The sequence below is a fragment of the Cladophialophora carrionii genome (assembly GCF_000365165.1).
Source record: "Cladophialophora carrionii CBS 160.54 unplaced genomic scaffold supercont1.2, whole genome shotgun sequence".
In the NCBI taxonomy this organism is placed as follows: domain Eukaryota; kingdom Fungi; phylum Ascomycota; class Eurotiomycetes; order Chaetothyriales; family Herpotrichiellaceae; genus Cladophialophora; species Cladophialophora carrionii.
The window spans coordinates 3,136,505-3,163,103 of NW_008481827.1; the positions used below are offsets into that span (position 1 = coordinate 3,136,505).

Genomic DNA, 26,599 nt, shown 5'->3' on the forward strand with positions numbered 1-26,599 from the left:
CCTCCCGTCTCGTCCTACGATCCAAGCATGAGTACCACGAAAAGCGGCCGACGGAGGAGATCTAGCAGTATAATATACCAAGAACCCCCCGAGTCGTTAGAACAGATCAGCGATCAGTCCGCCCTGCCCAACCTCAACTCGCAATGGGTGAACGCAAAAGGTACGCTTCCGCAGTCGTGGAGACCGGTGCCTTGCTTGACAGAAGACTGACCGATGGTTATGCAGGGGCCTGGACGATACACCCCGTCATCATACTTGGTCTCAAGATCCTCTTCGATATAATCCCCGGCGTCACCCAGGAGATATCGTGGACCCTGACCAACATAACCTATATGGCCGGCTCATATCTTATGTTTCACTGGGTGCGAGGCGTGCCCTTCGAATTCAATGCGGGAGCATATGACAACCTCAATATGTGGGAGCAGATCGATAACGGCGACCAATATACGCCGGCAAAGAAGTTCTTACTGTCGGTCCCCATCGTCCTGTTTCTGCTGAGTACGCATTATACCCACTACGACTTTACTTACTTCACCATCAACTTCATGGCACTCATGGCGGTCGTGATCCCGAAGCTACCACAATTTCACCGTGTACGAATTGGTCTCTTCTCGGACCCGCCCGACGAGTGATTCCTGCAGCGATGGGCTTTCTTCGATTTCGGAGCTGGGAACGATCGGGTTCGTATGGTGGCATCCGTCTCCTTCACTCTCTTTCTGAGCCACATGTGTTCTTCTCGCTTGTCTTCTTCACCTTACTTTTGGGAAGTCAGAATACAAACGCAAATTGTGATTTTGTGGTAACAGCAACCTTCACACCCCGCCAAAGGTCATCTTGGTCGAAGATCAAAGTTGGGGGACCCAATGGCACATGAAGCCGCAACAAAAGGGTTGAGAGGCATGGGTCGGGAGAATGTTCTTTGGGCCCAAGGACAACTTGAATGGGATATTGCGACACATGATTGGGGACTACAACCCTATGCCGCCTGTTCTGGGCAGGATGATGTTCCTGGGATCCATCTGATGCTACCTGCTTTCCACATCAATGATATCCACCTTGCTCAGTCCATCACGCGTTTTCTTTCCTTCTACTGACTGGAGCACCTCGACACCCTACCCCGTAAACGTTGATAAGATGAGGCACTTACTTAGTGTAGACTGCATCCCACTTCTGAATCCTTCGTTAGCAGAGGATGTCCTGCTTTACAGAGAGACCCTGCTCTTTCTCGATTTTCCGCCACGTTAGTGTGGATTCACCCGCTTTCTTACCCAGTACTGGGGTTTTAAGACTGTACCTCTATCCCAAAGCCGCCAGTGTGTGCACCATACCCGTCGAGCAGATCATATCAGATGAGGGCAGCTCGGCTCGGCTCAACACGGCTCAACTCAGAAACATCTGTCTCAATCAACTAGCTAGTTACGTAGCTAATTTAAGCGGCAGCGCAACAAAGTCAAAGATTGAAAGCAGAAATGGAGAGAGAGAGAGAGAGAGAAGAAAAAGACAGAGAGAAAAAGACAGAGAGGAAAAGACAGGGAGGAAAAGACAGAGAGAAAAAGACAGAGAGGGAGAGGGAGAGGGAGAGAGTGAATGAGTGAAAGAGTAAGGGAGAGAGAGAAAATATCCACCGCTCTCGTACTGTCAAAAACCGAACCAACCGACTAGCTCTGAGCTCTCTTTTACATTCGTCCGAAACGTGACCACCTCTAACTGTCCAGAAAAATGGGGACTGCTCGTTCTGGATGTGCGAAACTCATAACCCGCACCATCAGCCTGGAACACAGGAAGAAGAAGAACATTAGGGTCAAGTACTTCTCGAAGACCGTTTCAGTTCCGCGCAGATCGAGCCGCTACCGATATCTCCGTCTCATTCCATTCCATGCGGAAACCCCATGGTCGGTGAGTAAGTCTGTAAGTACGCAGTACTGTATTCGTAGTTGGACTGGTGGACGTTCTTGACGAAGGGAGAACAGCGGAGGGGCGACAAGTCAAGCAGACTCGAAGGGCAGGCAAGTGGGTACATAGGAAGCAACCACGATGTTTACCCCAGGGGAAGGGGGTTGAGGTCCCACGCTATGCCTTCTCATAAAGTATCGTGGCAATCCATTCCATGCAATCCAATGCAATGTGATGTATTTGCGTTATACGGGTAGTCCAGCGCAACACAACGTGATACAGTGCGCTGTGTTACAGTTTGATGGTGATGGTCTAGGCTGAGACGCTCCGTGTGAGAATCGAGGGAATGTCGCTTCCAACACTGCACCTCCATGACCGACTAGGTAGTCAAGACTGGCTAATGGACTGTATCGCATGTTGCAGCATTGTAACAGGAGGGCGGTGCTGCGTTGAGGAAAGGGTACAACATCAACATATGCCATCTGTTCCCAACTGTAATGGTAATGAGGTCTTACCTTTCACAATTATCTGCAAGATGGGTGGTCGCCATACGATGATCACTTAATGTAGTAGGGATTTCTGTCCAGCAGTCATTGCATCCGGTGGAGCGTTTCGTTGCTCCACAATGCGTGCATGGGAGGTACATCAAGCCAACGCTCAGCCATGCGTCCTCCAGTCTCAAGAACTGCGTCGTCCCGGGGATCGACAGGGTACGGCTCACCGTTGTTTTGGAAGATCGGCTGGCACGGTTGATATACCTCAAAATCAGGGCGGTATGTGCAGACATATCCTAGCCGCTTCACATGCATCAACAGACATTCATCTAAGCTCACCAAGCAGTGAGTATCTCCACTCATGTCTTGTAGCACCATTGATTTCGAGCCATGCTGAGACTCGAGCCGAGCCACAAGTATGCCATAACCACCGTCCACAAGAGGAATGCTGTCAAAGGGTGTATTGACAGCCACTGTCTCCGCGTGACCTGACTCGATGTGAAGTGTGTCAAAGGACTAAGCTTGCTCTTTGAGTGGTGAAAAGTAGATTTAATCACATCGGACAACATCATTAGACATGGACAAGAAAGAAAGAGCCGATGAAGTGAGAGGAAACAAACATAATGTAAGGTTCGAAAGGGTCGCCGTCGGTGCCAAGGAAACTAGACTGAGTTGGGTTTGGCGCAATATGGCACCTTCGACCCGTCAGTCCAGCATCATTGTTGACGAAAGATGCAGCTTGAGTGACGGGCGGACACTGTGATCAGCAGCAATGCGTATCACTCTGTTCACAGGCGAAGACAAATTCAATGAAAATATGCATGGTCATTGCCATTAGGACGCTCTAGTGCGCAACCTGGCGCACTGAGGTCGTTGTACAACACCATGCTCCTTCAGAACATCTCATAAATTTCCGGATCCAGCTGGATCCTATCACCCAGCCCGAAGCACACCGCACTCATCGCACACAGCTCACGACGGTCCTCCCTCTCACACGCCAGCATCGGCAGGACGTGGGGGTTCTCAATCAACCCGCTGTCGATGATCTTATCCAGATCCCGAGCAGGGTTCCCCTCCCAGGTCACCGTCACTGAAGCAACAAGCGAGTTTCCTCGTTGTCCCAATCAGTTTGCTCTCGCAGGACAGAGACGCAGATGGCATGCATCGCCGCCTTCTGCAGACATATAATGTCCAGCTTGTGCGCGAGGTCAGCTGTCTGCAACAACGCCTTCTTCTCCCCGTACGAGATGTGCTCGCCCAGGGCTGGGAGTCTGACTTCCAGAACTCCGCCCTTTAAAAAGGTCACTGCACTCTCGACGACGCCCTTGTCAATGCGGCCGACATCGATCGTGCCAACGAACGTGCCGTGCACCGCACCGAACAACTGGCTGGCGTTGCTGAAGATGTCGAAACCGTTCAGCGCCGGCGAGAACATCATGAGCAGTCGAACCGGGACCTCCACGACGTGCCTCGACTTGAAGTCGTTCTCGCGACAGCATCTGATATGAAGGAAGGCTTCTGAGCCTCCAGGTGGTGCGACGGGACTGTTCAGATTAGTACTCCGCCAGATGGAAATGGCTGATGTCACTCACGCTGGCACTTCTTCACCGTGCAAGTAGCGTATCACAATACACTTCTCTTCCGTCATTGTTTTGTCGATGCAGTGACTTTCGCTAGAAGTCCATGACTTCGCCGATGCCGAAATCTTTTCGAGGTTGGTCACTCGGTAAGCCAAGCCAAGAACCTCAGGATCCCTGTGGATAAAATTGGTATATCTCTGTCTTGCCCTGGCTTGCATCGAACTTCCTTGCGTCTGAGCATCCTGCGAATCTCGGCTGTGGCAGCTTTCGGTTTCACTAGAAGACGTATGATCGTCCTCAAGAGTGCGTTCGGACTGTGGGGTTGATGTCCGCTGGTGCTCGTCGATGTTCTGACTTTGTTCCTCGGATACTCTCTCAACGACGTCCGGGCCTGTGGGTTCTCGCCCTCCATTTTTGCCGGCAGAGTTCACTGCGCTGTGCTTGTAGAGATTGAGCAGGGACTTGAGACAGGTTATCAGCTTGCGTGATTTGTGCGCTTGCTTTTTGAGGTTCATCGTCATGTTCGTCTTGTTCCAGAAGCGTAAGAGGTGCAGGAGTAGCTGCGGATCCGGTTTCTCGAGGGAATTGAGGGCTCTTCGCGGACGCTGTCTCTACACCATAGCTCGGAGGAGTGGTTGTCTCGGGTTACTGTCCACTGGGGGTGTATCTTGCAGTAGTGGAGTCGTCGACTTCGATAGAAGATACAACAGACGCATCGCGATCTCGGACAGAATCCTGCCCATCTAGATCATCCAAAGAGTGTGGTCCTCTCTTCTGGTCCTGGGCTGCCAATTCGCTCATATCTATGTCATGTTGACGCTTTCTCTTAAAGAAGCACGAGCAGCAAATCCATAGGTCTTTGATGAGTCAATACGCAAGAAACTACCAGTGGGCGTGTGGAGGTGGTTTGACTTACTCAGCCGCCCACAGAAGTCTTGCACTTCTTTCCTTCCACAAGTCTTATGATACCAGATCGTTTCGCAGTCCGGATCATCACAGAGAATTGCCTCTTGTTCATGGTCACCAGCTTTACAGCTGCACCAACCCAACTTTCTGTCTCTATGTTCGTGTGCTGCCCCATGCTTGAGAGCTATCGACCTCCTGACCAACAGCTTCTCTAGGTTTGTAACCGTCAATCGATAGGCGCGGGCTTCGATTGGCTGGGCCCTGGGACGAGCTTCCTGTTTGGGTTCGGCTGGTGCTGGTTGTGGGGGTTTTGGAATTGAGGCTTCCGGACTGGGGCGTGGACTTGTAGTAGCTGTATCAAGCAATTTGCGTTTTTCATCTGACCAGGACCCGATGCGTTGATGCTTTGGTTACTTTCCTCTCTCTGGCGCGTGACCCTGCGGAGCGTCGTCATCCTCATGAAGCCGCTTTTTTGTGTTGACACTTCGCGTTGAGCTCGTGCTCGCGTGCGGCTGATAGGATGTACCCTTAGCAGGCATGGCTATGAAGGAAATTGGTTCGAGAAGAATAAAAATGAGTGAAAGTGTGTGGCGTGATGAGCTGGTGAGGCCAATGTCAAACTTGTGTGTGTAAAAAATCATTGAGCAAGGAGGCTAACAGCGCAATTCACTTCGACCGTGCTGAAGCCTCCTGATCACACGGATCCTCGGCTTGGCGTCGAGGGTCAGAGAGCACATTCACTGTCAGCCACGAGTTGTGGTAAGCTTGGCGCCTTGAATTCACTCGCACATAGCAGGCTGTGAAGTTGTCAATGGTATTGGCGTAAAACCAATAAGCCCACAAGGAGGGAAAAAATGAAGGTCGACATTCGAACCTTCATCTTTGCCGGAAAGATTTCAAAAAGAAATCTCAATGTTGAAGTCGAAGAGGTGTATCGTATCGAAAAGGGCATCTTGCAACTCGTCCAGTATAGAGGTACAAGGATGCTGCAACCCATATGGCCCCGGGGCCAACCGCTACAGTGGATTTCCTCCATCGAGGACTGGTGCTTTATACCCGAGAATTGTATAGCAACAGATAGGTTCACGGACCCCACGGGCAGCCGCGTATCAAGGCCCGCCAGTCTGGGGAAATTGTTAGTTGTGGCATAGAAATACCTCAGTGGAAACCGACCTTTATCAGACGCCAAATTTTGTCAAAGTGAGAATATATATCAATAATTTTCGGTGACTGCGTCGAGGTCATGTGAGTGGTTCACCTACCGCGTGAATTCGAATCACTCCTAGCACACCCTCTTCAATGCACACCTACCGGTAACAGGTTTGTTGCATGGGAACGAGGCGTGGATGTATTCTTAAACTAGACCATCAGCTCACCCCAGTCCATCATACCAGCACAACCAAGTCGTAGAATCACGCGCAAGAAAGTCTCAACCCTAACGTAGCAATCAGCTACAGTAGTATGACGTTCCATATCCAATAGGTATGCTTGTCTACTCGAGCAGGCGGACATTCTTGATCCAGGAACAAAGAAGGGAGACAAAGACAAAGAGAACAGGAATCTGAAGAGGGGATAAGGTTGAGCCAAGACGCTTTGCCCGAAACGTCGACGCGGCAGCTTGGCCTCCTCCAGCAACGAAGCACGAATCATCCCATTCTTCATGCTATCCTCAGACAAAGTAGAGGTATATTTGAGCTGAAGACGTGTACCATAGGCAGGTCGGATGCGCAAGAGGTGAGATACGGGGGTTGGTATACAAGGCAAAGATCCTCTTGGTACAAATCGGAACATCGTGTCCAATCGTATCGCACAAAATTTTGGAGACGACTCACGATAGCTTAGCACTCCTCATGGAAGATGTCCCCTTCAGATCCATCGCTGTGGCATCACTGGGCTCGTACTATGTGGTATCTTGGGTAGACCGAAGTCAAATGAACGTGGACTGGGAAGAGGCTTACTTTGCCGCGTTTGCTCGAGCTGCCGGACGGCCTCATCCTTTTCCTGTGTGACAGATTCCAGCACATGTGCCTGGTCTTCCTGGTCAGTCTTCTGCACCTTGCGCTTGAAGGTGATCTTCCGCTTTCGGCTGCAACAATAAAGGAGAAGAGCTATGATCAAGGCCAAACCTGCCATTGAACCGATTACGCCCCCAGCAATCGTACCAGGTGGCGTGGACGACTTTGGCGACGCTGTTACCGCTGCTTCTGAGGTAGTGGGCTTCGGGCACTCGCTCGATGCGCTGGTGGCTTTGGAAACGGAAGCCCTGCTCGAGCTGGAAGTTGCGTGAGCGAGATTCAAGGTCATGGTGGTGGCCGGTGCTATAGTTGTCAAGGTAGTATCGGAGATGGAGACTGGAAGGAATCCAAAAGCTACGGGTGAAGCATGGCCATCGTCGGCGTCCGAGGATGTCGAAGCAGAGCTTGAAAGGGGAGTGCTTTGGTCTGAGCTGGCTGGGGCATTGGTGGTCCTCGTTGCAGCTCCCTGGAGAATCGTTTGCGTCACGGTGACAGTGATTTGTTGTCCACACGAGTCAGCCATCTTGGTGTGATGTAGCAATTATGACCTTGGATGTTGAGGCCAGGTTGTCGTTGGTAATCAGGAATAATACTATCCGAAGTCCACTGTTCTGCTGCTTTGCTTTTGTTCAGATCATGTGTACAGTAAAAGGAAATATGCCTACTCATATCTTTTCAATCGCAACGCTAGGGTGCTGAAGCTGGTCTTTGTTGTTGAGAAAATAGAAACTATCATCAGAAGTGCACAAAGAATTCTAGAAATAGGACTCAGTAAATCATGGATACAAGAACGGTGCCTTTGTCTGTTCTTTAGCGGTCCTTTATCGTACGAATGCTGGGCACGAAGGAGACTTATTGGCGGCACTGGATATTATGGTTAGGAGCAAGATCATGTTGGGAGCGCAGTGAGACGTTGGTTCGTACCGTTGTCAAAGGTTGGCTTGATATTGCTTTTTGGCATCAGGAAAGCTTGGACGGCACTGGGCATCTCCTATTGCCACGACTTACTCCTGTACAAGATCATTCGGGATGAACCCTTACATGGGAAAACACTGTTGAGTAGGGTACCACCTCTGGGAAGCTGTGTAGCTCCCAGCCCCTTGCAGAAGGTTCCGTTGTGGAGACACAGACGCTGGCCGAACCTCTGAGGAGGATCATGGGTTTTCGCCCCTGAAATGCAGGATCTGGTCGAGAAGGGCAGGTGAGTATTGAGCTTTGCCTTGGGTTGCACATTTTTCATCTCATCCTGGGTTGCGTGGGATAGCGTGTACTAGAAAGGCAAATTTGGCGAGTATTTGATTGCGGTTCACGATTGTGAGATCGAGCGGGAACGAACCATCAAAGGTCCACCGACCCAACCACGCACTAAGAACACGAGGTACCTGATATCTCAGGGAAGCTCGGATGCAGCAGAGTTTGATCCAACGCTAAACTCTGCATGAGTACCTGGCTAAAACCTGCAGAACTATTGTATGCCGGATAGAATATTTATTGAGTTCGATGCAGGTGATGGATTCAGAGCATGGCTGAAGGCTGTGCCACAGCTACGAACAGATGAATATGAAGGACCTTCCAGACTGGCAGGCACACGGTTGAGCCCACGCCTGTAAGTCGCGCTCTGGGATTGTCCAGGCAGTGGGATGCAGGGATCAAAACGACAAACTCAAATCGAGATGCATCGAGGTCAAGCTGCTGTGGAGCGACGGCGAATTTGTTCGGATGCGGAGCCTGAGCCGATTTGACTTCAGATCAGCTCGGCAGCCAGATGGTTGCTTGCTTGCCACAGCGCCGTCGTACAGGCAAATGTTACTCGTATGTGCGGGTCAAATATCGTGGGTGCCAGCCCCAGGGGCAACATGTCGCACATGGAAGGCACACTGAGAACCGAGATTGAGCGGCTTCCTGTCGCCTGAGGCAGTAGTGGGTCGAGTTCCTGGGGGGCGATAATCAGTGTTAAATGAACTGGGAATCGACGAAGATCCAGATAGCTTCTGCGCAGAGTCTAGCTTTGCTCGCTTCAAGGTCGTCCTTTTGCTCAGCCATCGTTGAGATCAGCCAGCGTTATACTTATCGAGAAGGTGTGAGATGCCAAGCGTCGGAAATCTCACATCGCATTCTAGCTACGAGCTACCAGCGTGGGGATGTTTTGGCCCGCTCGCTTATCTCGATCCTACCATGGATGCAACTGCTCCGAGACGAGAGGAGCATCTGAAGCAGACGTGCTTGTCTAGCGGCTGCATGTACACAATTGCTGCCCTCGTGCTGTCTTTGTAAATGTTATCGATCTAAGCCGCCGTTATTACTCAAGTGTCTACCCCAGTACAACGCACTTCCTGTGTTGGCTTGGTGCCGAGAAGGGATACGGCGAGCTGATCAGAATCAAAACAACGCCTAGCTCCGGAACACCAATATGATTGGTGAGAGAAGGCTGGGAAAAGTAGCCGCTCACGACGCCATTGACTAAATTCGCATGTTTGGGGAAGGCCAAGATGCGCATGGTGCCTGTTCCTGAGCGGACCCACCACCCGACAATATCGACGTTCATGTGGTGTTTAGGGGACGGCACCTGGCACCCTTGTACTGGGTAGTGTTTAAACACCGCTCCAATAACTAATCGAGATACACTGTTCAATACAACATGGGCAAGTGTAGCGCCAGCATGCGTGTCTTGAGCGTCCAAGGCCCTCCCCGCCTGACACGACGGAGCACGGACTGTCCGGGCCTTTCACGTGGCCTGATTGAGCACAACCCCGAAGTACAGGACTCCAGCAAGGTCGCGAGATTGGTCCGAGTCCAAAGCCTGGAACAACCCTTACAGAATATGATGCGAAGCCCGTTCAATAAGTTCACGGAAAAGGAGGAAAATCAACGGCTGAGATCAGTTTGACAGGTGGGCGACAGGTATCCGACAGGACACGAGGTGATGACGCGTGGAGCTGGATGTGGAACTGAGGGGAGGTCTGAGTTTAGCGCAGGTGGCTTCGCAATTGACAGTCAACCGCTGCTCTAGACTGGACGCCACCCTTCACACCAACGCCTAGCTTAGCGAGGTGAAGGCCGATGCAGATGCGGGCGAGCCGATCTCTTTCCTGATCGATCCACCGTCGCACTACGGAGTCGTGACAGCGGTTTCTCACTTTTCCCTCTCATGCCGTTGTCCTGGCCGTCCCGGACTTTTCAACCACTGCAAATTGGCCTTTTCAGTCCACGGACATGGGTCTCGCTGTCAAACCCCCTGCGCAGTGCCGCCACCTTTGCAGTTCCGCTGCTGAAGGCGCCGGTGCATGTGTTTGACAGGCACAGCATCCTTGGCCACACCTATCACCGCTTCATAGCATGGCCTTTCCCTGCCAGAGCATTTGTGGTGCCTTCTCGTTCATTCGCCGGAGCGTCTTCTGGACCTGGCGAGGTGGGCAGCCACTTCTGCCTCTCCATGCAAGTCTACCTGGGCGTACGATTTGGCTGGTATGACCTGTAGAACATAAACCTGCCTGATGTCCGCGTGTCTCTGTAGAGTGCCGACCTGACTTCTACCACAGCTTTGAATCAAGTCAGTGGCAGGAGTGGCAAGAACACCATCCAGTACGGCCTTGACACGCTGATATTGCTTGATCAATCCAACGCACTTGCCTCCTCAACGCGGTCGAACCTCAGCCCACTTTCTAGTGCCTCAGACTCAGACTTGCCTTTGTTCACTTTTCGACGTTGCAGTCCCCACTCAAAGTTCAGGCATATCCGGGACGAGGGTGACTGGTCTTCTTTCACGTGTCGTCGACCCATCTAGTGTATATGGTGTACGATCTTCCAGAAAAGCTCCAGTCCTCCAGCACATCAAGGCCTGCCAGGTAGATTACCAAAACTCAGTCAGCATGGTTCTCTCACTTTCCTATCGCCGCCCGGCCCATGTCTCGTCCTCTCGCGAGTCACTTGAATCGGAGAAGGGTGGTCGAGTTGAGTCGATCAACTCCAATTCGAGTTGCCCTTACGGAATCCCAGACGCCTTGTCTTTCGACCGGATCATCAATGGCGGGACATGCCCAGTAAGTAAACATATTGCGCTCCCAAAATCGAAAAGTGACCGTGAACTAAGCCATTCCATAGCCCGTCACCACACGAGAATTCATGGATTTTCTCCGTTACATCGAATATGACGCGGAGAACCTCCAGTTCTATCTGTGGTACAGAGACTACTGCAAGCGCTTCGATGGACTTGCAGAGAGCCAGAAGAAGCTGGCCCCTGAATGGACCGCTGAACAAGCACTCGCAGAGAAGAACATGGCCGAGAAAGAAAAACTCCCCAAGAAAATTGCAAGCGACGCCGCGGCTATGTTGAAAGGAACCGATTTCGATCCAAGCACCAGAGCAGGCATCCCGGAGCCTGCTCCTAACCCGTTCAATACTCCCCCGCGAACCCCTTCAGCTTCAGCCACAGACCACGACAGCATGGTTCCGTCGACCCTCGGCTACAGTGACGACGCAACCACCCTTCGGGCTGGAACCATCGACCACAGCAAGAGAGCTGCGGCAGCCTTCGAAGAAGCTGGAGCTCTTCAGCCTTGTATGCCATCCACTTCAATCTCAGAGTCCGTAGGCTAACAATGCTTTTAGTCACTGTTCAACCATTCCGTGAAGAGATCACTCGAATCATCGCTATTTACATTGCTGATGGCGGCTCTCGCTTGCTCAACCTGTCGGCCAAGGAAAAGGCTGTTCTGCTCAAAGCACTCTCGGTCACGACTCACCCTTCAGCATTCCGCGATGTCATTGCCACGGTGGAATGGACACTTCGACATCAAGCGCACCCCAACTTCATTCGATGGACAATCTGCAATGGCAATATACCGAGGCAGGCATTCGCTCGGTTCTTGGGCGTCGCTGGTATCGTTGGCGGAATCGTGTACGCGATCGTCATCACTCTCAGTTCGGCCAACCGTGGATGGAGAGCGCTGGCTTTCCTTGGGCTCTTCATTGGTGTTGCGACTCTTTTTGCTGCTTGGAAGGGCATGTGTGTGGTAAGCCGCCGCCAACCTCCTTTTTCTTTCGACAATGTTGGCTGACGACACAGGTCCTGCACGGAATGCATCATAGACACCTTCGACCATGGGAGCTCTTTGGCGACGAAGATCAAAGTTCCTCCGATTACACGTCGAAGAAAGACTCATTTGACAGCCTGGGCTCGTCCAACAGCTACGAGGACGAGCCTTGGGTGGCCAAGTACGAGAAGCGCAACATCATCCGCAAGATCTTCGACCGAGAAGTCTGGATTCAGGAGCCTGCACTACGCCAGATCCAAGACACCATTTTTGTCCAAGCTCTTCTTACTGCGTTTGTTGCCGGAGCCATCACGACTGCAATCTTCTTGGCTGTAAGTGGAATTGCTTCCTTGGGTTTGGTCCGCTAGTTCTAATCGTTCATGCCCAGGTACCACGCGGAAACTTTTTTTGATCGACTTTCTTGGTCGCGGCTTGACGATGTCCCATCATTTCTTGTTTTATTCGAGGTTCAATTAGCATCAGAGATACCCATATGTGAAGGTATAATATTGGAGAACAGAGGCGATTTCATTGAGATGCGATTTGTAGCAGGGAAAGGAGCTCGCAGCAGATGACGGCACCTGACACTGTACGGCATTGTGTATCAGTACTAGGCAGTACGGTATTTCGGCTAGGTGGCGGAGTTGTTACGCTGTTATGGATAATCAAAGTTGACTGTGCCCGAGAGTCTCAGCATGGAAATGACCTGACAGAAAATGATATGGTAATAGCACCGTTAGCATTAGTTGTACCCAGTACTTCTCATCGCAACACTGCGAGCTTCACAGCCGAGCGAAAACTCTCCCATTGCCGCTTTTGACCAATGACGCACGTGGGCGGCAAGAGGCGCGTTTAGACGCGTCACGCGTCACCTTCCTTCTCGAACCGGAGCCTGACTTCTGCCCTCATTATCCATCATCCGTCCAGGACGCACCTTCCTGGCGGCTGCCGAGTATCCTCAGTCCGCCGCAGATTGGCGGCCATGGCGCCCGGGGGAAGTCGTCGCTCGAGAGCGTCCGACTCCGACGACGAGGAGTCTCGGCCCAACACGCCTGCCTCAACTGCACCAAACGACAAAAAACGTATTCGAAGGAGTGCCAAACTTGATGATGAGAGTGACAACACAGACGACTCCTCTGCCTCCTCCTCGGCGGGGAGGATGCCTCGATCAGCAAACACTACGCTGCCGGTTCGCAATCCTCAGGTAACCGCCGGCCCCAGCAATCACAACGTTGAGATACGATCAGCCCATCAGCCTGGTGCTATTGTTCGTGTGAAACTGACCAATTTCGTCACGTACACCTCTGCAGAGTTCTTCCCTGGGCCGAGTCTGAACATGGTAATTGGTCCAAACGGCACTGGAAAGAGTACGCTTGTCTGCGCTATATGCCTTGGGCTAGGATGGCCACCTAAGGTACGTTGGCTGCTCCCGTCTGCCTGATCATGTGGCTCATGCTTGACAGCACCTTGGACGTGCAAAGGAACCTGCCGAATTCGTGAAGCACGGCTGTCGCGAAGCCTCCATGGAGATTGAACTGCAGCGGAAACCCTCGATGCGAAAGAACCCTATCATCACGAGAGTGATTAAAAGAGAGGGAAATCAGTCTACATACCTCATCAATGGGAAACAGTCATCGGGCAGAGAAGTCCAGGTCTTGGCGAAGAGCTTCAATATCCAGATCGACAACCTCTGTCAATTCTTGCCCCAAGACAAGGTTGTGGAGTTCGCGATGATGACTCCTGTGGATCTTCTCGCCAGCACCCAACAGGCTGTGGCCGGACCCGAGATGACCAATCTACACGAGGAATTGAAACGGTTACGCAGAGAGCAAAGCAAGGTCATGAAGAACGACAAAGACGCCCGTGCGCAACTCGCGCATCTGGAGAGTAGACAGGAGGCACAACGGCCCGAGGTGGAGCGATTGAGGGAGAGAGCCAAAGTGAAGTTGAGACTGGACAGATTGAAACAGTCTCGTGCGATCCTTCGGTATCAAGCCGCCAAGACAATATCTCAGGAAGCCAAAGAGCGCGCCCAGGCGATCAGTCAAGAACTAAAGCATCTGAAGGCCGCGTCTGCGCCAGCGCTGGCGAAAGTTCGCTCAAAGGAGGAGTACGAGACGGAGGCGCGGGTGTTCAAAACCAGGTGCGAGAAAGCGTTGACGGATAGTCTGAAGACATGCGACAAAAGGACGAAAGAAATCATGAAACTTGATGATGATATGAAAGAAAAGTCGACGCAGATCGAAGCAGAGAAGACGGGGGTCAGCAAGAACAAGAACACCATTGCTCAAGAACAGAACAAAATGCGAGATCTCAGAAGAAAGAAGGCCGAAGCTCCCGAGAGCTTCGACGTCACCGGCCTCACGAACGAGATGCAGGCGCTGAGAGGTCGCGTAGCTGCGGTCCAGGAGAAAATCAACGATCTGGAGCCACGGAAGACCGATCTGCGCGATCGGGGGCTCAAACGAAAGGAAGATGCCAGAGGTCTTGCCGCTAGACTGGAAACTTTTGGGAGCCACGCGAACCAACAAGAAGAAAAGCTGAAAGAGTTGTCCGAAGCTACGTGGAAAGCTTGGGACTGGATTCAGAAGAATCAGGAGCAATTCACCGAACACGTCTACGGCCCGCCGATCGTGGAATGCTCACTCAAGGATCCGCGCATGGCTGACGCTATTGAATCGATCCTGCAGCAGACTGACTTCAAGTTCATCACTGCCCAAAATACCGCCGACTTCCAACTCCTCCAGAAGAAACTGGTCGGATCAACAGCTGATGGAGGGCTGGGCCTCCACGATGTCAGTCTCCGTGAACGCAGCAATTGCAGTCTGGATCAGTTCCGTCCACCTGTGTCACCCGAACAAATGCAAGACCTTGGGTTGAGCGGCTGGGCCCTTGATTACCTGCAAGGCCCGGTCCCAGTCCTTGCCCAACTCTGCGTTGAAAAAAGCTTGCATCGCTGCGGCATAAGCTCCAAAGAGCCTACTCAACAGCAACATGACGAGATTGGAAAGACGGATATCCAGAGTTATGTCGCCGGGCAAAAGGTCTACCACTTCCTGAGACGTCGGGAATATGGAGCTGCAGGCTACTCTGCCCGAGTCCAAGACGTCCGCCGTGCGAGATACTGGACGGACCAGCCTGTTGACATGGGCCGAAAGGCTGCACTCCAACGAGATCTCAATGAAGCTAGAGGCGAGGCCGCGGCGATTCACGCGGAATTTGTAGGTGTTACGGATCAGATCAAGCAATTGGATGCCGAAAAGCGGCAGATCACAGGCGAGATTAATGCCAAGAAAGAGGAGAAGGAGGCGATCCAGAGCGCACGCGTGCAGTACGACAGACTGGATGTAGAGATTCAGACCAAAGAAGAGTCCATCAAGATGCTGCGGGAGTCCATGCGTGGAGTGGGCGCCCGCATCACTGGGATACAGAAGGAACTCGACGACTTGCTCGTTGCCAAAACCGAGGCTGTCCTGGCGCTCGCGGCGGCAACGAGAGAGGTCAAGTCCAAAACCGCCAGTCTTTTCGAAGCGGATGTCATTTTGGTCGAGGCGGTGTCCGATCACCAGGTTGCAGCAGCTCAGAACAATGAGGTTGTTCAGGCCATCCAGCGAAAGGAAGCGGAGAAGAATGCTGCGACTGAGATGTATCGACAACAACATGATCTGGCCTTGAAGTCCAAAAACGAGGCCATGATAGTGGCCAACGAGGCGAAGAGGCTGGCCAGAGAAGGCGATGACAGCTTCAACGACCTGTTAGGGCACGTATGTCAGTCACTGAATACGCCCGAGAATCTGGAGGCTGAGATCGATGCCGAAAAGGCCAAACTGGAGTTGACAGAGGGGGGCAATGCGCAGACGATCGCAGAATTCGAGCGGCGGGCTCAAGACATTGAGACTCTACGAGCCCAGGTCCAGGATGCCAACGAACGTCAGGCGGAATTCAGACGTCATATCAAGGAGGTGCGAGAGAAGTGGGAGCCTCGCCTCGACGAGATCACTGCTCAAATCAACGACGCATTCTCGGATTCGTTTGCAAGGATTGGTTGTGCGGGTCAGGTTGCTGTGTACAAGGCGTCATCCGATGACCCTGACGAGTGCACAGAGGAAAACGGCGGTGCAGAAAACGGCGGTGCAGAAAACGGGCTCGATTTCGAGAAGTGGTCCATCGAAATCAGCGTCAAATTCCGCGAATCGGAGCCGCTCAGTCTGTTGGACAGCCATCGACAGTCCGGTGGTGAGAGAGCTGTCAGCACAATCTTCTACCTCATGGCCCTGCAGAGCCTCAGTCGCGCGCCATTCCGCGTGGTCGACGAGATCAATCAGGGTATGGACCCGCGGAATGAGCGGATGGTTCATGGCAGGATGGTTGACATCGCCGCGGACGACGGAGGCAGCCAGTACTTCCTGATCACTCCAAAATTGCTCAGCGGCCTGAAGTACAGACGCGGCATGACTGTGCTTTGCATTGTCAGCGGCGAAAACGTGCCGGCCGCCAGGGAGCGCGATGACGAGGGTGAATGGCATGAAGGCCCCAAGGTCGACTTCAAACTGTTTGTGACCAGGGCGAGGAACCTGGGCATTGGTGCAGCGGTCGGTGGACGGCGGATCGATTCTGGCATGGGCTTCGGCCAGAGCCTTGGGAGTGCCAGCCAGTCTCCTGCAGTTGGAGCGTGAGCCTGAGCGTGGGCCTGAGCCTGAGCCTGAGACCTGGGAAAGGGTGACTAGGTACAGTGCCGAGTACTCCGTACGATAAGGCTGGGGATCAAGCTGCAGCAGATCGATGCTGACCGACGGCGCCACTCACCGTAGCCGAGGCATTGAAAACCGATGCAGTAGAACTCTCCGCATCTAAGCTGCCCATCTTCGGCTCCCCACACATATTTGCAAGGCGTCGTGCGGCATCATGGCCGATATATCCGGCTATGGTCCTTTTCCAAGCTTCATGTTCTGCTTCAATTCCTTGCCAGGCTCGTGGGTTGTATATAGGGCGTGGTGTTGGCGTGGTCAAACCCTCACAATTCCAGCATGGTCCTGTTCAAGTCGCCTCATCCGCGGTTAGACAGTAAGCAAACCGGCCCTCCAACTCTGTGGACAAAAGGACTCAGGCTCTTCTTGTCCGCAAGGCAATAATGTCCACCGCGTGTCTGGAACGCTAATCATGCGCGGTACTATAGTTCCCGAGCAGATCTCGACATGGGAATGGCTGTTCGAGCCTGGCGAATTCTCCCCTCTGTACAAGACTCCCCGTGAACCACTGGCCGGATATGTCAACGCCGTGACGAAGCAGCGCCTCGACTGGGCGGCCGTCAAGACCAAGGCCACCCAGTTGAGCACCGCTCTAGTCAAGGGATACGGGCTCCAGCCGGGCGAGACGGTTTCGTTATTCAGCACCAACACGATATGGTACCCGGTCGCGATGTGGGCCGTCATTCGAGCCGGTATGGAAATGTCCCCCCCCTCTGAACTGTGGAATCTTTGATTCTTGAACTCTTTCTGTGCCACGCACATCACCCCTCTGAACTGTGGACCCTCGTCTCTGAATTTTGTATATGCCACGCAAAACAAGAATACGACTAACCGGCCTGGCGCGCAGGAGGACGAGTCAATGGCGCGTCCCCGGCATATAATGTCGAGGAAATGACCTATGCGCTCCGAGTCGCCAAGAGCAAGATCCTCATCACGCTGCCGTCTTCCTTGGAGGTGGCGCTGGCGGCGGCCCAAAACGCCGGAATCCCTCGTGAACGTGTCTTTCTACTGGAAGGCCAGAGCGAGGGACATCTGAGCATACAGGAATTGATGGAGCGAGCGGCCAACGATACGCCCGACCCGCCGTACCGGATCCCGAGGGGGAAGACGAACAAGGAGATTTGCGGCTACTTGAACTTTAGTAGTGGGACGACAGGGCTGCCCAAGGCGGTAAGTGATTGTGAAAAAGCCTGCCTGCCATGGCCGACACGCACACGGACCCGGACAGGGACATTTGTGATAACGAGAAACATTTACTCCCAGGTCATGCTTTCGCACCACAATGTCATCGCGCAGTGTCATCAGCTCAGACAACTCCAAGCGCCGGGCGGGTACAAGATCCTGGCGGTGATGCCTCTGTTTCACAGTACGTGCTTTGGTGCCACACGGCCTTTCGTTATCAAAGGCGATGACCGAGACTGACCTTTGCGTGCGTGCTCTTTTCTACTACCAGTCACGGGCCTCGTCCGCTTCTGCACGTACCCGATCTTCATGAACGGCGACTCGGTCATGCTCCCGTCGTTCACCATGCCGTCGATGCTGCAGGCGATCGTGGAGTTTCGGATCAAAGAACTGATCCTCGTGCCGCCCATCATCATCCGGCTCGTGCGCGACAAGATCGTCGACGAGTACGACCTGCGGCACGTGGAGCGGTGGTCGTCCGGCTCGGCGCCCATCTCGCCCGAGATCATCGGGCTGCTGCAGAAGAAGTTCCCGTGGACCGGGTTCCGCCAGGGGTACGGCGCGACCGAGAGCACGGCGTGCATCTCGGCCCACCCGCCCAGCCACTACGACTACAAGTACGCGACCACGGGCGGCATGCTCGTGGCGAACACGGAAGCTAAAGTGCTGGACCTGACCACGGGCCGCGAGCTGGACGTCGGCCAAACGGGGGAGATCCTCGCGCGAGGGCCCCAGATCGCCATGGCCTATCTCGACAACCCGGCGGCGACGGCCGAGACGTTCGACCAGGAAGGCTTTTTTCATACGGGCGACGTGGGTCATTTCGACGCCGAGGGCCTCGTCCACATCGAAGACCGCATCAAGGAGATGATCAAGGTCAAGGGCCTGCAGGTGCCGCCCGCGGAGCTGGAGGATCTGCTCCTCGGTCACCCGGACGTCGAGGACTGTGCCGTGCTGGGCATCCGCGACGACTATGCCGGCGAGAGACCCAAGGCCTACGTCGTCCTCAAGCAGGGCGTGCGCGAGAGCGAGGAAGTCGGCCGGCGCTTGCTGCAGTTCGTCCGCGACCGGAAGGTGCGCTATAAGTGGATCGTCGAGGTCGAGTTCACGGATCAGGTGCCCAAGAGTCCGACGGGGAAGTTGCTGCGCCGGATCCTCAAGGTCAAGGACAAGGAGGGCACGGGTAGAGGGTTGCGGGTCAGGGATGAGGCTGAGAGGGCCAGGTTGTGAGGCTGCCTACAGTACGGAGTAGTAGAGAGTGGTACGATCCACATAGGACTGTCAAGGCACGTACGGAGTACAGAGAGAGTTAGAGGATCGAAGTAGACAGCACTTAACTACAGTAGATATGAGACGGCGAATAACAAGGCACGAGGTGTCAATGGTGAGGAGCTCCGACCTCGTATCCCTCTTTGCTTCCCGCACGGCTTGCGGTCCTTATTGCTTTAGGCTTGACATCAAGGACGGAGTGCGGAGTAGATGGACGCAGTGCTGTACGTACTGTAGGAGGCCATGGAGAGGCGTGAACTGCTCCATGTGTATTCTTGCGAGGAGGGCCGAAACGAATCCCTACGGGGCGGTACCTCGCTCCGCCCATACGCCGTCTTCCGTACTGCTTCCCCCCTTTATCATTACCCGCACGGGTGGCTTGGGCTACGGCAGGAGTAGGAACTTTGCTGAACACCTTTCCTTCGCACTTCGTACTTTTGGACCCTGTGCGACAAGAGAAACAGGAGTGTTTCCGGGGGCCGGTGGCGGCTGGTCACTAGTCGAGCCCCCTTGCGAAAACGCCCAGCTTCAATATGAGGTGACAAGAAACAGTACCCCAGTATGTACTTGGCGTGTTCGGGGAACTCGTACCCAGTACAACATGTCAGGTAGGTAGGTATGCGTAGAACCTTTTCGTGCCGCTAGAGTCTACAAATGATGCGAGCAATCTTGTTTGTTCGCGGATGTCTGCGAGAGACTCCGTTCCCCGTACACCATACGCGATACTCTGGACCACTAGGATATCATCGCGGCGCAGGCAGAGGCCGGTATGGGGACGAGCGAGCTCTCGAAATGGTCGTGGTCGTGACAGGCACATTCATTCGTATACAGAGTTCGACATCTTTACAGACGATAGCTGGGTGTCTAGTACTCTGTGTACTGTGTATATCGCCGCTGCTTTCCGTGAGGCGTGTCAACCTGGCAATTCAAGATCCTGATCCTGATACCAAAACCGATACCGATACTTTACAGACCAACTCGAGATTCCTAGCACAAGGTATCCTCCCACGGGTACGGTGTATACCGCCTGTGTCGTATGTACCCGGTATTCCCCTTTTCCCGGCCATCCTGGCTCTATAATCTACCCAAAAACACTTTTGTCGTCGGTACCTAGTCCGTTGAATACGGCTGTACATGGACATGTACGTCTCTCTCTCTCTCTCTCTGTGTGTGTGTGCGTGTGTATGTTCAAAGGCCGTGGAGGAGCGAGTCAATCGTCAGGAAGTAGAGGTGAAGTGAAGTGAAGTGAGGTGAAGCGGCCGTAGAGCATACACACACAATATCATAAATCATACGCCGTGCACCTCATACGTCACGTCCTTCCTGATAATCATCCTCTGGCTATCGTTGCTGCCCACGCTGGTGGCATCGGCCTTTGGGTTCTCATCGGCCAGCGCCGAGATGTTCCTCTTCCCGACCTTGCTGCTACTACCGCCGTCGATGCCCGTCGTCGGCGCAGTCCACACGCCGTAGCTGTAGAGGTCGGATCGTCCGTCCAGGCCCGACGCGGGAGCCTGTCGGGTCGTGAAGTCCGTGTACGTGTCGCCTCTGTTCGCGCTCGTGGTCGCCGACCGGTTCGCGGATCGCAACTTGGACAGCTTGAATGTGTTTTTGGTGGCGCCGTACCCGTTGCCCCCACCCCCGCCACCACCACCGTACCCATACCCGTTTTGACTGTCCGCGGCGCCCATGCCGCCAAACTGCGTGTTGAGGTTGGTCACGAACGGTCGGAGACTCGGGATCGTGGCCGAGATGAGGGAGTAGCAGAGCTCCGTCTGCGTCCAGACGACGAAGATGGTCTCGGCGAGCGTGGGGTTCGAGACGCGCTCGGGTTTGTCAAAGTTCGCGAGCCGGAAGGCGATGGCGATGACGTTGCTGGTTGGATCACCTTGTGTTAGCAGGACGGCTCTCCACTTCGCTTTACAGCACAGCCGCTGTGTGGCGGCTGCTGGACTCACCCCAGACGGAACGCAAATGCGCTCACGACAATGGCTTTCTTTGAAAAGGTGGTGAACAGCCCCCAGACGAGGTAGATGGCCATGAGGACGATGGCCAGCTCGGAAATGATGTCGAAGGCGCCGATGATTTTCCACCGCAGGAACTATCACGCGCAAGGAAAGATTAGCTCTCGGCGGCGTCGAGGAGACGGAGCACACTTACGGCTCCGGGGCATTGTTCGTCGACAATGAGCCATGGATGGTGGAGATCGCACTGGAGCGCAACGGCGAATGTCGATCCCACGGTCCATGCCGCTATAAAGGCCGTCAAGCCGTGGAAGACCAGCTTTTGTGTTCTGACCACCGTCAACCGGTTGAGGAAGAAGACGACAGACATCTTGGACAGGCCGAGAGCCAGTGTGAAGAAGATATTGCCGGCATAATATGACTGGGAAAATGAAGATCAATATCACGGTTAGCGCGAGGATGGACTGGCTGGCCATACCTTTTGGACTTTCTCCAGCATCGCAGGGGGGATGAGTTCGACAGATCTCCCGAGTCCGTCGGAACAGGCTCCTAGCATTATCGACGACTGGATGACAGCCAGAATCTGGAGAATCGGGTCAGCATGCGTGGAGAAGCCAGTTGCATGACATATGGCTGTCGGGACGAGGTCAAGAACCTACTGTTGCAATACCGACGGACACATCATCCAGACCACATCCCGGCGTGATCGTACACCGGATGAATACTCTGATGGCCGCGAAAAGCAAGAGCCAGCACAAGCACAGGGCCGTGGCAATTATAATCCATGCGGTATGGTCTGTGTCGGTGACTTCGTAGAACGGAGGTGAATATCCCGGAGGAAGCACGAGACCGGAACCTGTCGTGGCTGACATGTCTGAGGCTCCGCCAGCAGCCCGACGAAGGCCTGAAATCACTGGAGCGTTATGTCCGTGATGGTGATGATGTTGATGACGAGATAGAGAGGAGGTGTAATGGCACAAGGTTGGGTGACTCGATGTCTCCAGAAAGTGGGTAGTGTATGCTATATGTCAGAATGCCCCGTCCAGTCCACCGACTCCTGCATACGAATGGAGAGATGCAAGGTACGGAGAGGCGTCTGGAAACATCCCACGACTGCTGCAGAAGATCCAGGCACGAGTCCTGAACTGCTAGGAGGACTTGATATCCGTGCTCGGCTCCCAGACGAGATCAACCCCCAGCCATGTGCCGTCGTCCCTCACAGAAGCAGATACAAACCACAAACTGGACTAGTTGGTGCTAGGATCGTGAATCTCACGCAAGGATTGTCGCAGGCGGCGGGCAGATACCAGAACAGCAGGGCAGGGGAGGGCACAGTACACCACTGTCGACCCGTGCGTGGCAGCAGGACGGGGACAGCAGCTCAGCTCCCCTTTCTCGATGAACTCCGGCTGATCGATCGTCGGACATTTCACGTACATAGTAGTTAGCTTCATTTCATTTTCATTCATTTGTGTGCCGCTTAGCGTGACCATCGTGTCCCCTGACCCTCGTGGGAGATAGGCAGAGAGCCAGTCACGACGCTCGTCGCCCGTGTGGGCGCATGGGGGAGTCGAAGCCTAAGCGAGCGAAGGTGCGAGGTGCGAGGTGCGAGGTGCTGGGACCACGGAACAAGCCCGATAGCGGCCCATGAACGCGAACAACAAGCGTCGCGAAGCCACGCAAGCCTTGCAAAAAGCATGCCTAGCGTTTCTTGTCGGCGTGCTTAGGCTGCAGAAGGACCAAAGTCTGCGGCGCCGCCGGCGGCCCTTCAAACACGCCCAAGAGTTTCTGATTTGGCCTGCGTAGGGGATCAGCAGAAGCTTATATCGTGGTGCCCACTTGGTGTTGCGGGGAAGCCTGGGCAGCCCCGCTGGCAATCAAGCAGCAATTCGCGCGTCCGGCCTGTTGCCGTGGACGAACAGCGCAGCTTGTCCCCCTGCACAGTCAAATCTTCCAGGCTACCAGCAGCACACCACCATCGCCACCCAATGCCCATCCAGGCCCGAGAATCGTGCACAGCAGATGGAAACGCGGTGGAGCTGCAGGGCCACCAGGACCCGAAGCCTCCCGTGGGCCTCCTTCCGTCGCTCGGTCTGCAGGGGGATCGGAGCCCCAACACCCACTACATCCACCACACCCAATAATGCTCGTCGTGCGTTTGCATCGCGCGTGCATGGCTTCCCACGACAAAATCTCGCCCGACGGTTCTGGGTGTCGGTTCGAGGGGCTCGTCCCCGAATCCTGAGAACCGCTACCGAAACTTACTCCGTACCGTTAGGTAAGTCCCTGCGCTGTTCACCAGGACCACAGTGCTCGTCGTTAGCCGGGTCGCCTGCTGTCTCCCATGTGGCACGCCATGTGCGTGGTTTCTGATAAGCTGATCCGACCCCGGTAGGACCTCTCTTGGGATTGGCGCCTCCTCTCCAACCTTCTTTCTGTCTTCCTTTCGAGAGTTCACGATCCTTCCATCTTCCTCCTTGTATCCTGTACTGGCACAATGGCTATTGTCGACGCGACGAAGGAGGACGCCACGGTTATCTCGTCGGCCGAGCAGCCCAAGAACGATCTCTACCTCCACGATGGGGAGAAGGATCTCGACGAGGACTTTGGCGTGCCGGAACGGTACAGAGGTACCGCAGACGACAAGAGAGACATGAGCATGTTGGGCAAGAAACAGGTCCTTCGAGTATGTGCGCCACTTCGCTCTGGGGCGTCAACGACGAGGCGGATACTGACGCTGCGCAGAGAAACTTTCGCTTCGTCACCATGGTCGGCTTCGCCAGCACGGTGATGGCGAGTTGGGAGATCCTTCTGCCGTAAGACACCCTCGGTGGCATTGGCCTTTCCATCCCCTACGCACACACAGACACTGAACCTATCTCCTAGGCTGTTCTCCTTCGTTTTGACCGATGGCGGCACCGCTGATCTCTTCTGGGGATTTATCGTGGTGGGACTGGGGCAAACGCTCGTCTACGCCAGTATCGCAGAGGTAGCATCCATGTGAGTGGCAGAAGGTCAATTGCAGCTACGCACGCGCCCTGACTTGTTGTGATTCAGGTCTCCCACCGCCGGCGGACAGTATCACTGGGTGTCAGAGCTCGCCCCTCCGAGAATACAGAAGATGCTCAGCTATCTCGTCGGTCCGTATTGGCCTTACCGTGAACATTCCAGCTCCCTTTCTGACAATGAGTGTAGGTTGGTTGGCAGCCATTGGGTGGCAAGTCTACCTGGCTGGTGTCGCCTTCATGGTCGGCAGTGTCATTCAGGGCCTGATTGCGCTGAACGTCGAAGGCTACGTGTGGCATGCGTACCACGGAACCCTCCTTTCAATTGCGGCCATCGTCTTCTCTATCGCTTTCAACACTTTCTTGGCCCCGCATCTACCTTTGATCGAGGGTACCGTTCTGATTTTGCACTTGGCTGGGCTCTTCGCCATCATTATCCCCCTCTGGGTGATGGCCCCGCGGGCTAACGCACATGACGCCCTGCTCGTCTTCACGAACTTTGGTGGCTGGTCCAGCACAGGCCTGTCCGCCATGATCGGCTTGACGACTCCGCTGAGTGTGCTCATTGGATACGATTGCTCGGTCCATATGTGTAAGTGCCACATTTCTGTGCGGTCCGTCATGTTTGCAAGTGTGGGTTGCTAACGAAGAATGGTTCTGCAGCTGAGGAGATCCGCGATGCCTCGATTACTCTGCCCAAGGCCATCATGTGGTCGGTCGTCATCAACGCGGTGCTGGGTTTCCTTATGGCCATCACTTTGATCTTCACCTTGGGAGACATCGACAGTCTGTTCGCATCGGTGACCCGCCAGCCGTTCATCCAGCTGTTCTACAATGCCACCCAAAGCTACGGCGGGACCAATGCCATGACTGCCATCGTCATCATCCTTCTGGCGGCTTGCTGTACCAGCGAGGTGGCCACGGCATCTCGACAGCTGTGGTCTTTTGCCCGCGACCAGGGCCTGCCGGGTTCTCGCTGGCTCTCACAGGTAAGATTGTCTCCTCCCACTTTCTCCGGCCTGGGCCGAGCTAACGGTTTTTCAGGTCACTCCCGGCTGGAACATCCCTCTTCACGCCGTCTTCGTCTCCCTGATTGTGAGCTCCCTGCTTGCGTGCATTAACCTGGGCTCATCCGTCGCCTTGAATGCCATCAACTCGCTCGGCGGTGTCTCGATCCTCACATCCTACTTCATCACCATCAGCTGCCTGATCTACCGACGTCTTGCCGGCCCCCCACTCCCTCATCGACGATGGTCCTTGGGCAAATACGGCCTGTGGATCAACATCGCTGCTCTGCTCTACTTGATGCCGCTTTGGTTCTTCGCCTTCTGGCCCCTCTCCACACCAGTCACGCCGGAGAACATGAACTGGTCGTCGACCATGTTTGGCGGCGTCATGATCATCGCCGTGTTATACTACTACTTCAAGGCTCGACACGTCTATGTGGGACCTGTGGTCTTTGTCAAACGCGACCTCTAGAAATTGTCCACGACTTGATCCTTTGGGCGTTATTTTGGCACCCCGTCCAGGCGAAAATAGGTGGGACACTTGTGCACCAAACGCTTCTCGGCCCGGGTACCGGCCTATGGCATAAAAGTATGAAATCTGGCGACTCGGCGGTCCCAACCAAACAGGGTACCGAGTAAATACAACTGTGAATACATAAGACTGTAGGCTTTCTGCCACCGAAAACTCCGATTACGTATTCCAGAGATTTGGGACTTCCCCCGCCTATTGCTGCGATCGACTGTTGTGCCACGTGTCATGAAGCAAGTAGCGGTGAGTCGACGACCAGACCCAGTACTGCAGATCGAGCGCCAGGCATCCGGAAGCGGTCTCTGCCAGATTATGATGGGCCCGGATTATTCGACAAAAAAGATCCCTTTGGGTGCCCTTGGACGATGGCAGAATGGAGGCCGACTCCACAGTCCGGTACGAGCAGTCTCTCGTGTACGAGTACGGAGTAGTCAGTGCGTGGTCCGTTTCATCGTGGCGAGCAAGGTAAATTCCCGGATGCATGTTAGGCTTCGCACTATGCTTTGCACCATCTGCAACTACTGTGTAGTGCAAGGTACTCCGTACAGTACTGTGTATGGGATGGGTCCGCCGTCGCATGGCTCGTGGGACGTTGGGACATGGGTTTTCCCCTTGCGCAAGCTCGCCTGTCGTCGCCTCGGAGTAAAGCGATGCTAATATTGCCTCTGGAGTTTTCCTCGTTGGGCCTGCCGCACGTGCTTCTCGACCGTTCCGATAATTAAAGAAGACGCAAGCCTCTAAGCGAGAGTCCTCTTGCGTGTTTGTTTGCCGATCATCAACCCACGAGGGTCCCCAAGGAGTCACGGAGCACGAACCCTGGCAGGTCTTACGGTCTGGTAAGAACGCCGACGTCGACGCCGCCGAACGACGACAACGACGAACAACAACAACAACAACAACAACAACAACAACAACAACAACAACAACAACAACAACAACAACAACAACAACAACAACAACAACAACAACAACAA

General features: G+C 54.1%; 8 protein-coding genes across 8 annotated transcripts; 5 read left to right on the forward strand and 3 right to left on the reverse strand.

The window, feature by feature from the left end:
* Positions 1-27: 27 nt before the first annotated feature.
* On the forward strand, positions 28-632 carry G647_03203 (uncharacterized protein; the record flags this gene model as incomplete). Its single annotated transcript, XM_008727549.1, has 2 exons — positions 28-160; positions 226-632. 2 exons carry the CDS (start codon positions 28-30, stop codon positions 630-632), a joined length of 540 nt encoding a protein of 179 aa, XP_008725771.1.
* Positions 633-3,474: 2,842 nt separating this feature from the next.
* G647_03204 (uncharacterized protein) lies at positions 3,475-4,488 on the reverse strand (the record flags this gene model as incomplete). The annotated part of the gene is made up of 2 exons (XM_008727550.1): positions 3,475-3,931; positions 3,980-4,488. The coding sequence occupies 2 exons, from the start codon at positions 4,486-4,488 to the stop codon at positions 3,475-3,477; spliced, it is 966 nt and encodes a 321-aa protein (XP_008725772.1).
* A 2,251-nt stretch (positions 4,489-6,739) lies between these two features.
* G647_03205 (uncharacterized protein) lies at positions 6,740-7,411 on the reverse strand (the record flags this gene model as incomplete). The annotated part of the gene is made up of 1 exon (XM_008727551.1): positions 6,740-7,411. One exon carries the CDS (start codon positions 7,409-7,411, stop codon positions 6,740-6,742), a length of 672 nt encoding a protein of 223 aa, XP_008725773.1.
* A 3,346-nt stretch (positions 7,412-10,757) lies between these two features.
* Positions 10,758-12,289, forward strand: G647_03206 (uncharacterized protein; the record flags this gene model as incomplete). The annotated part of the gene is made up of 4 exons (XM_008727552.1): positions 10,758-10,928; positions 10,990-11,446; positions 11,497-11,900; positions 11,954-12,289. 4 exons carry the CDS (start codon positions 10,758-10,760, stop codon positions 12,287-12,289), a joined length of 1,368 nt encoding a protein of 455 aa, XP_008725774.1.
* Positions 12,290-12,903: 614 nt separating this feature from the next.
* On the forward strand, positions 12,904-16,597 carry G647_03207 (uncharacterized protein; the record flags this gene model as incomplete). Its single annotated transcript, XM_008727553.1, has 2 exons — positions 12,904-13,335; positions 13,385-16,597. The coding sequence occupies 2 exons, from the start codon at positions 12,904-12,906 to the stop codon at positions 16,595-16,597; spliced, it is 3,645 nt and encodes a 1,214-aa protein (XP_008725775.1).
* Positions 16,598-17,081: 484 nt separating this feature from the next.
* G647_03208 (uncharacterized protein) lies at positions 17,082-19,081 on the forward strand (the record flags this gene model as incomplete). The annotated part of the gene is made up of 4 exons (XM_008727554.1): positions 17,082-17,361; positions 17,517-17,839; positions 17,933-18,035; positions 18,123-19,081. 4 exons carry the CDS (start codon positions 17,082-17,084, stop codon positions 19,079-19,081), a joined length of 1,665 nt encoding a protein of 554 aa, XP_008725776.1.
* Positions 19,082-20,409: 1,328 nt separating this feature from the next.
* Positions 20,410-21,956, reverse strand: G647_03209 (uncharacterized protein; the record flags this gene model as incomplete). The annotated part of the gene is made up of 5 exons (XM_008727555.1): positions 20,410-20,995; positions 21,079-21,221; positions 21,281-21,505; positions 21,563-21,667; positions 21,744-21,956. 5 exons carry the CDS (start codon positions 21,954-21,956, stop codon positions 20,410-20,412), a joined length of 1,272 nt encoding a protein of 423 aa, XP_008725777.1.
* Positions 21,957-23,581: 1,625 nt separating this feature from the next.
* On the forward strand, positions 23,582-25,568 carry G647_03210 (uncharacterized protein; the record flags this gene model as incomplete). Its single annotated transcript, XM_008727556.1, has 7 exons — positions 23,582-23,770; positions 23,830-23,900; positions 23,971-24,084; positions 24,142-24,224; positions 24,280-24,681; positions 24,753-25,078; positions 25,134-25,568. The coding sequence occupies 7 exons, from the start codon at positions 23,582-23,584 to the stop codon at positions 25,566-25,568; spliced, it is 1,620 nt and encodes a 539-aa protein (XP_008725778.1).
* Between the last annotated feature and the right edge of the window lie 1,031 nt (positions 25,569-26,599).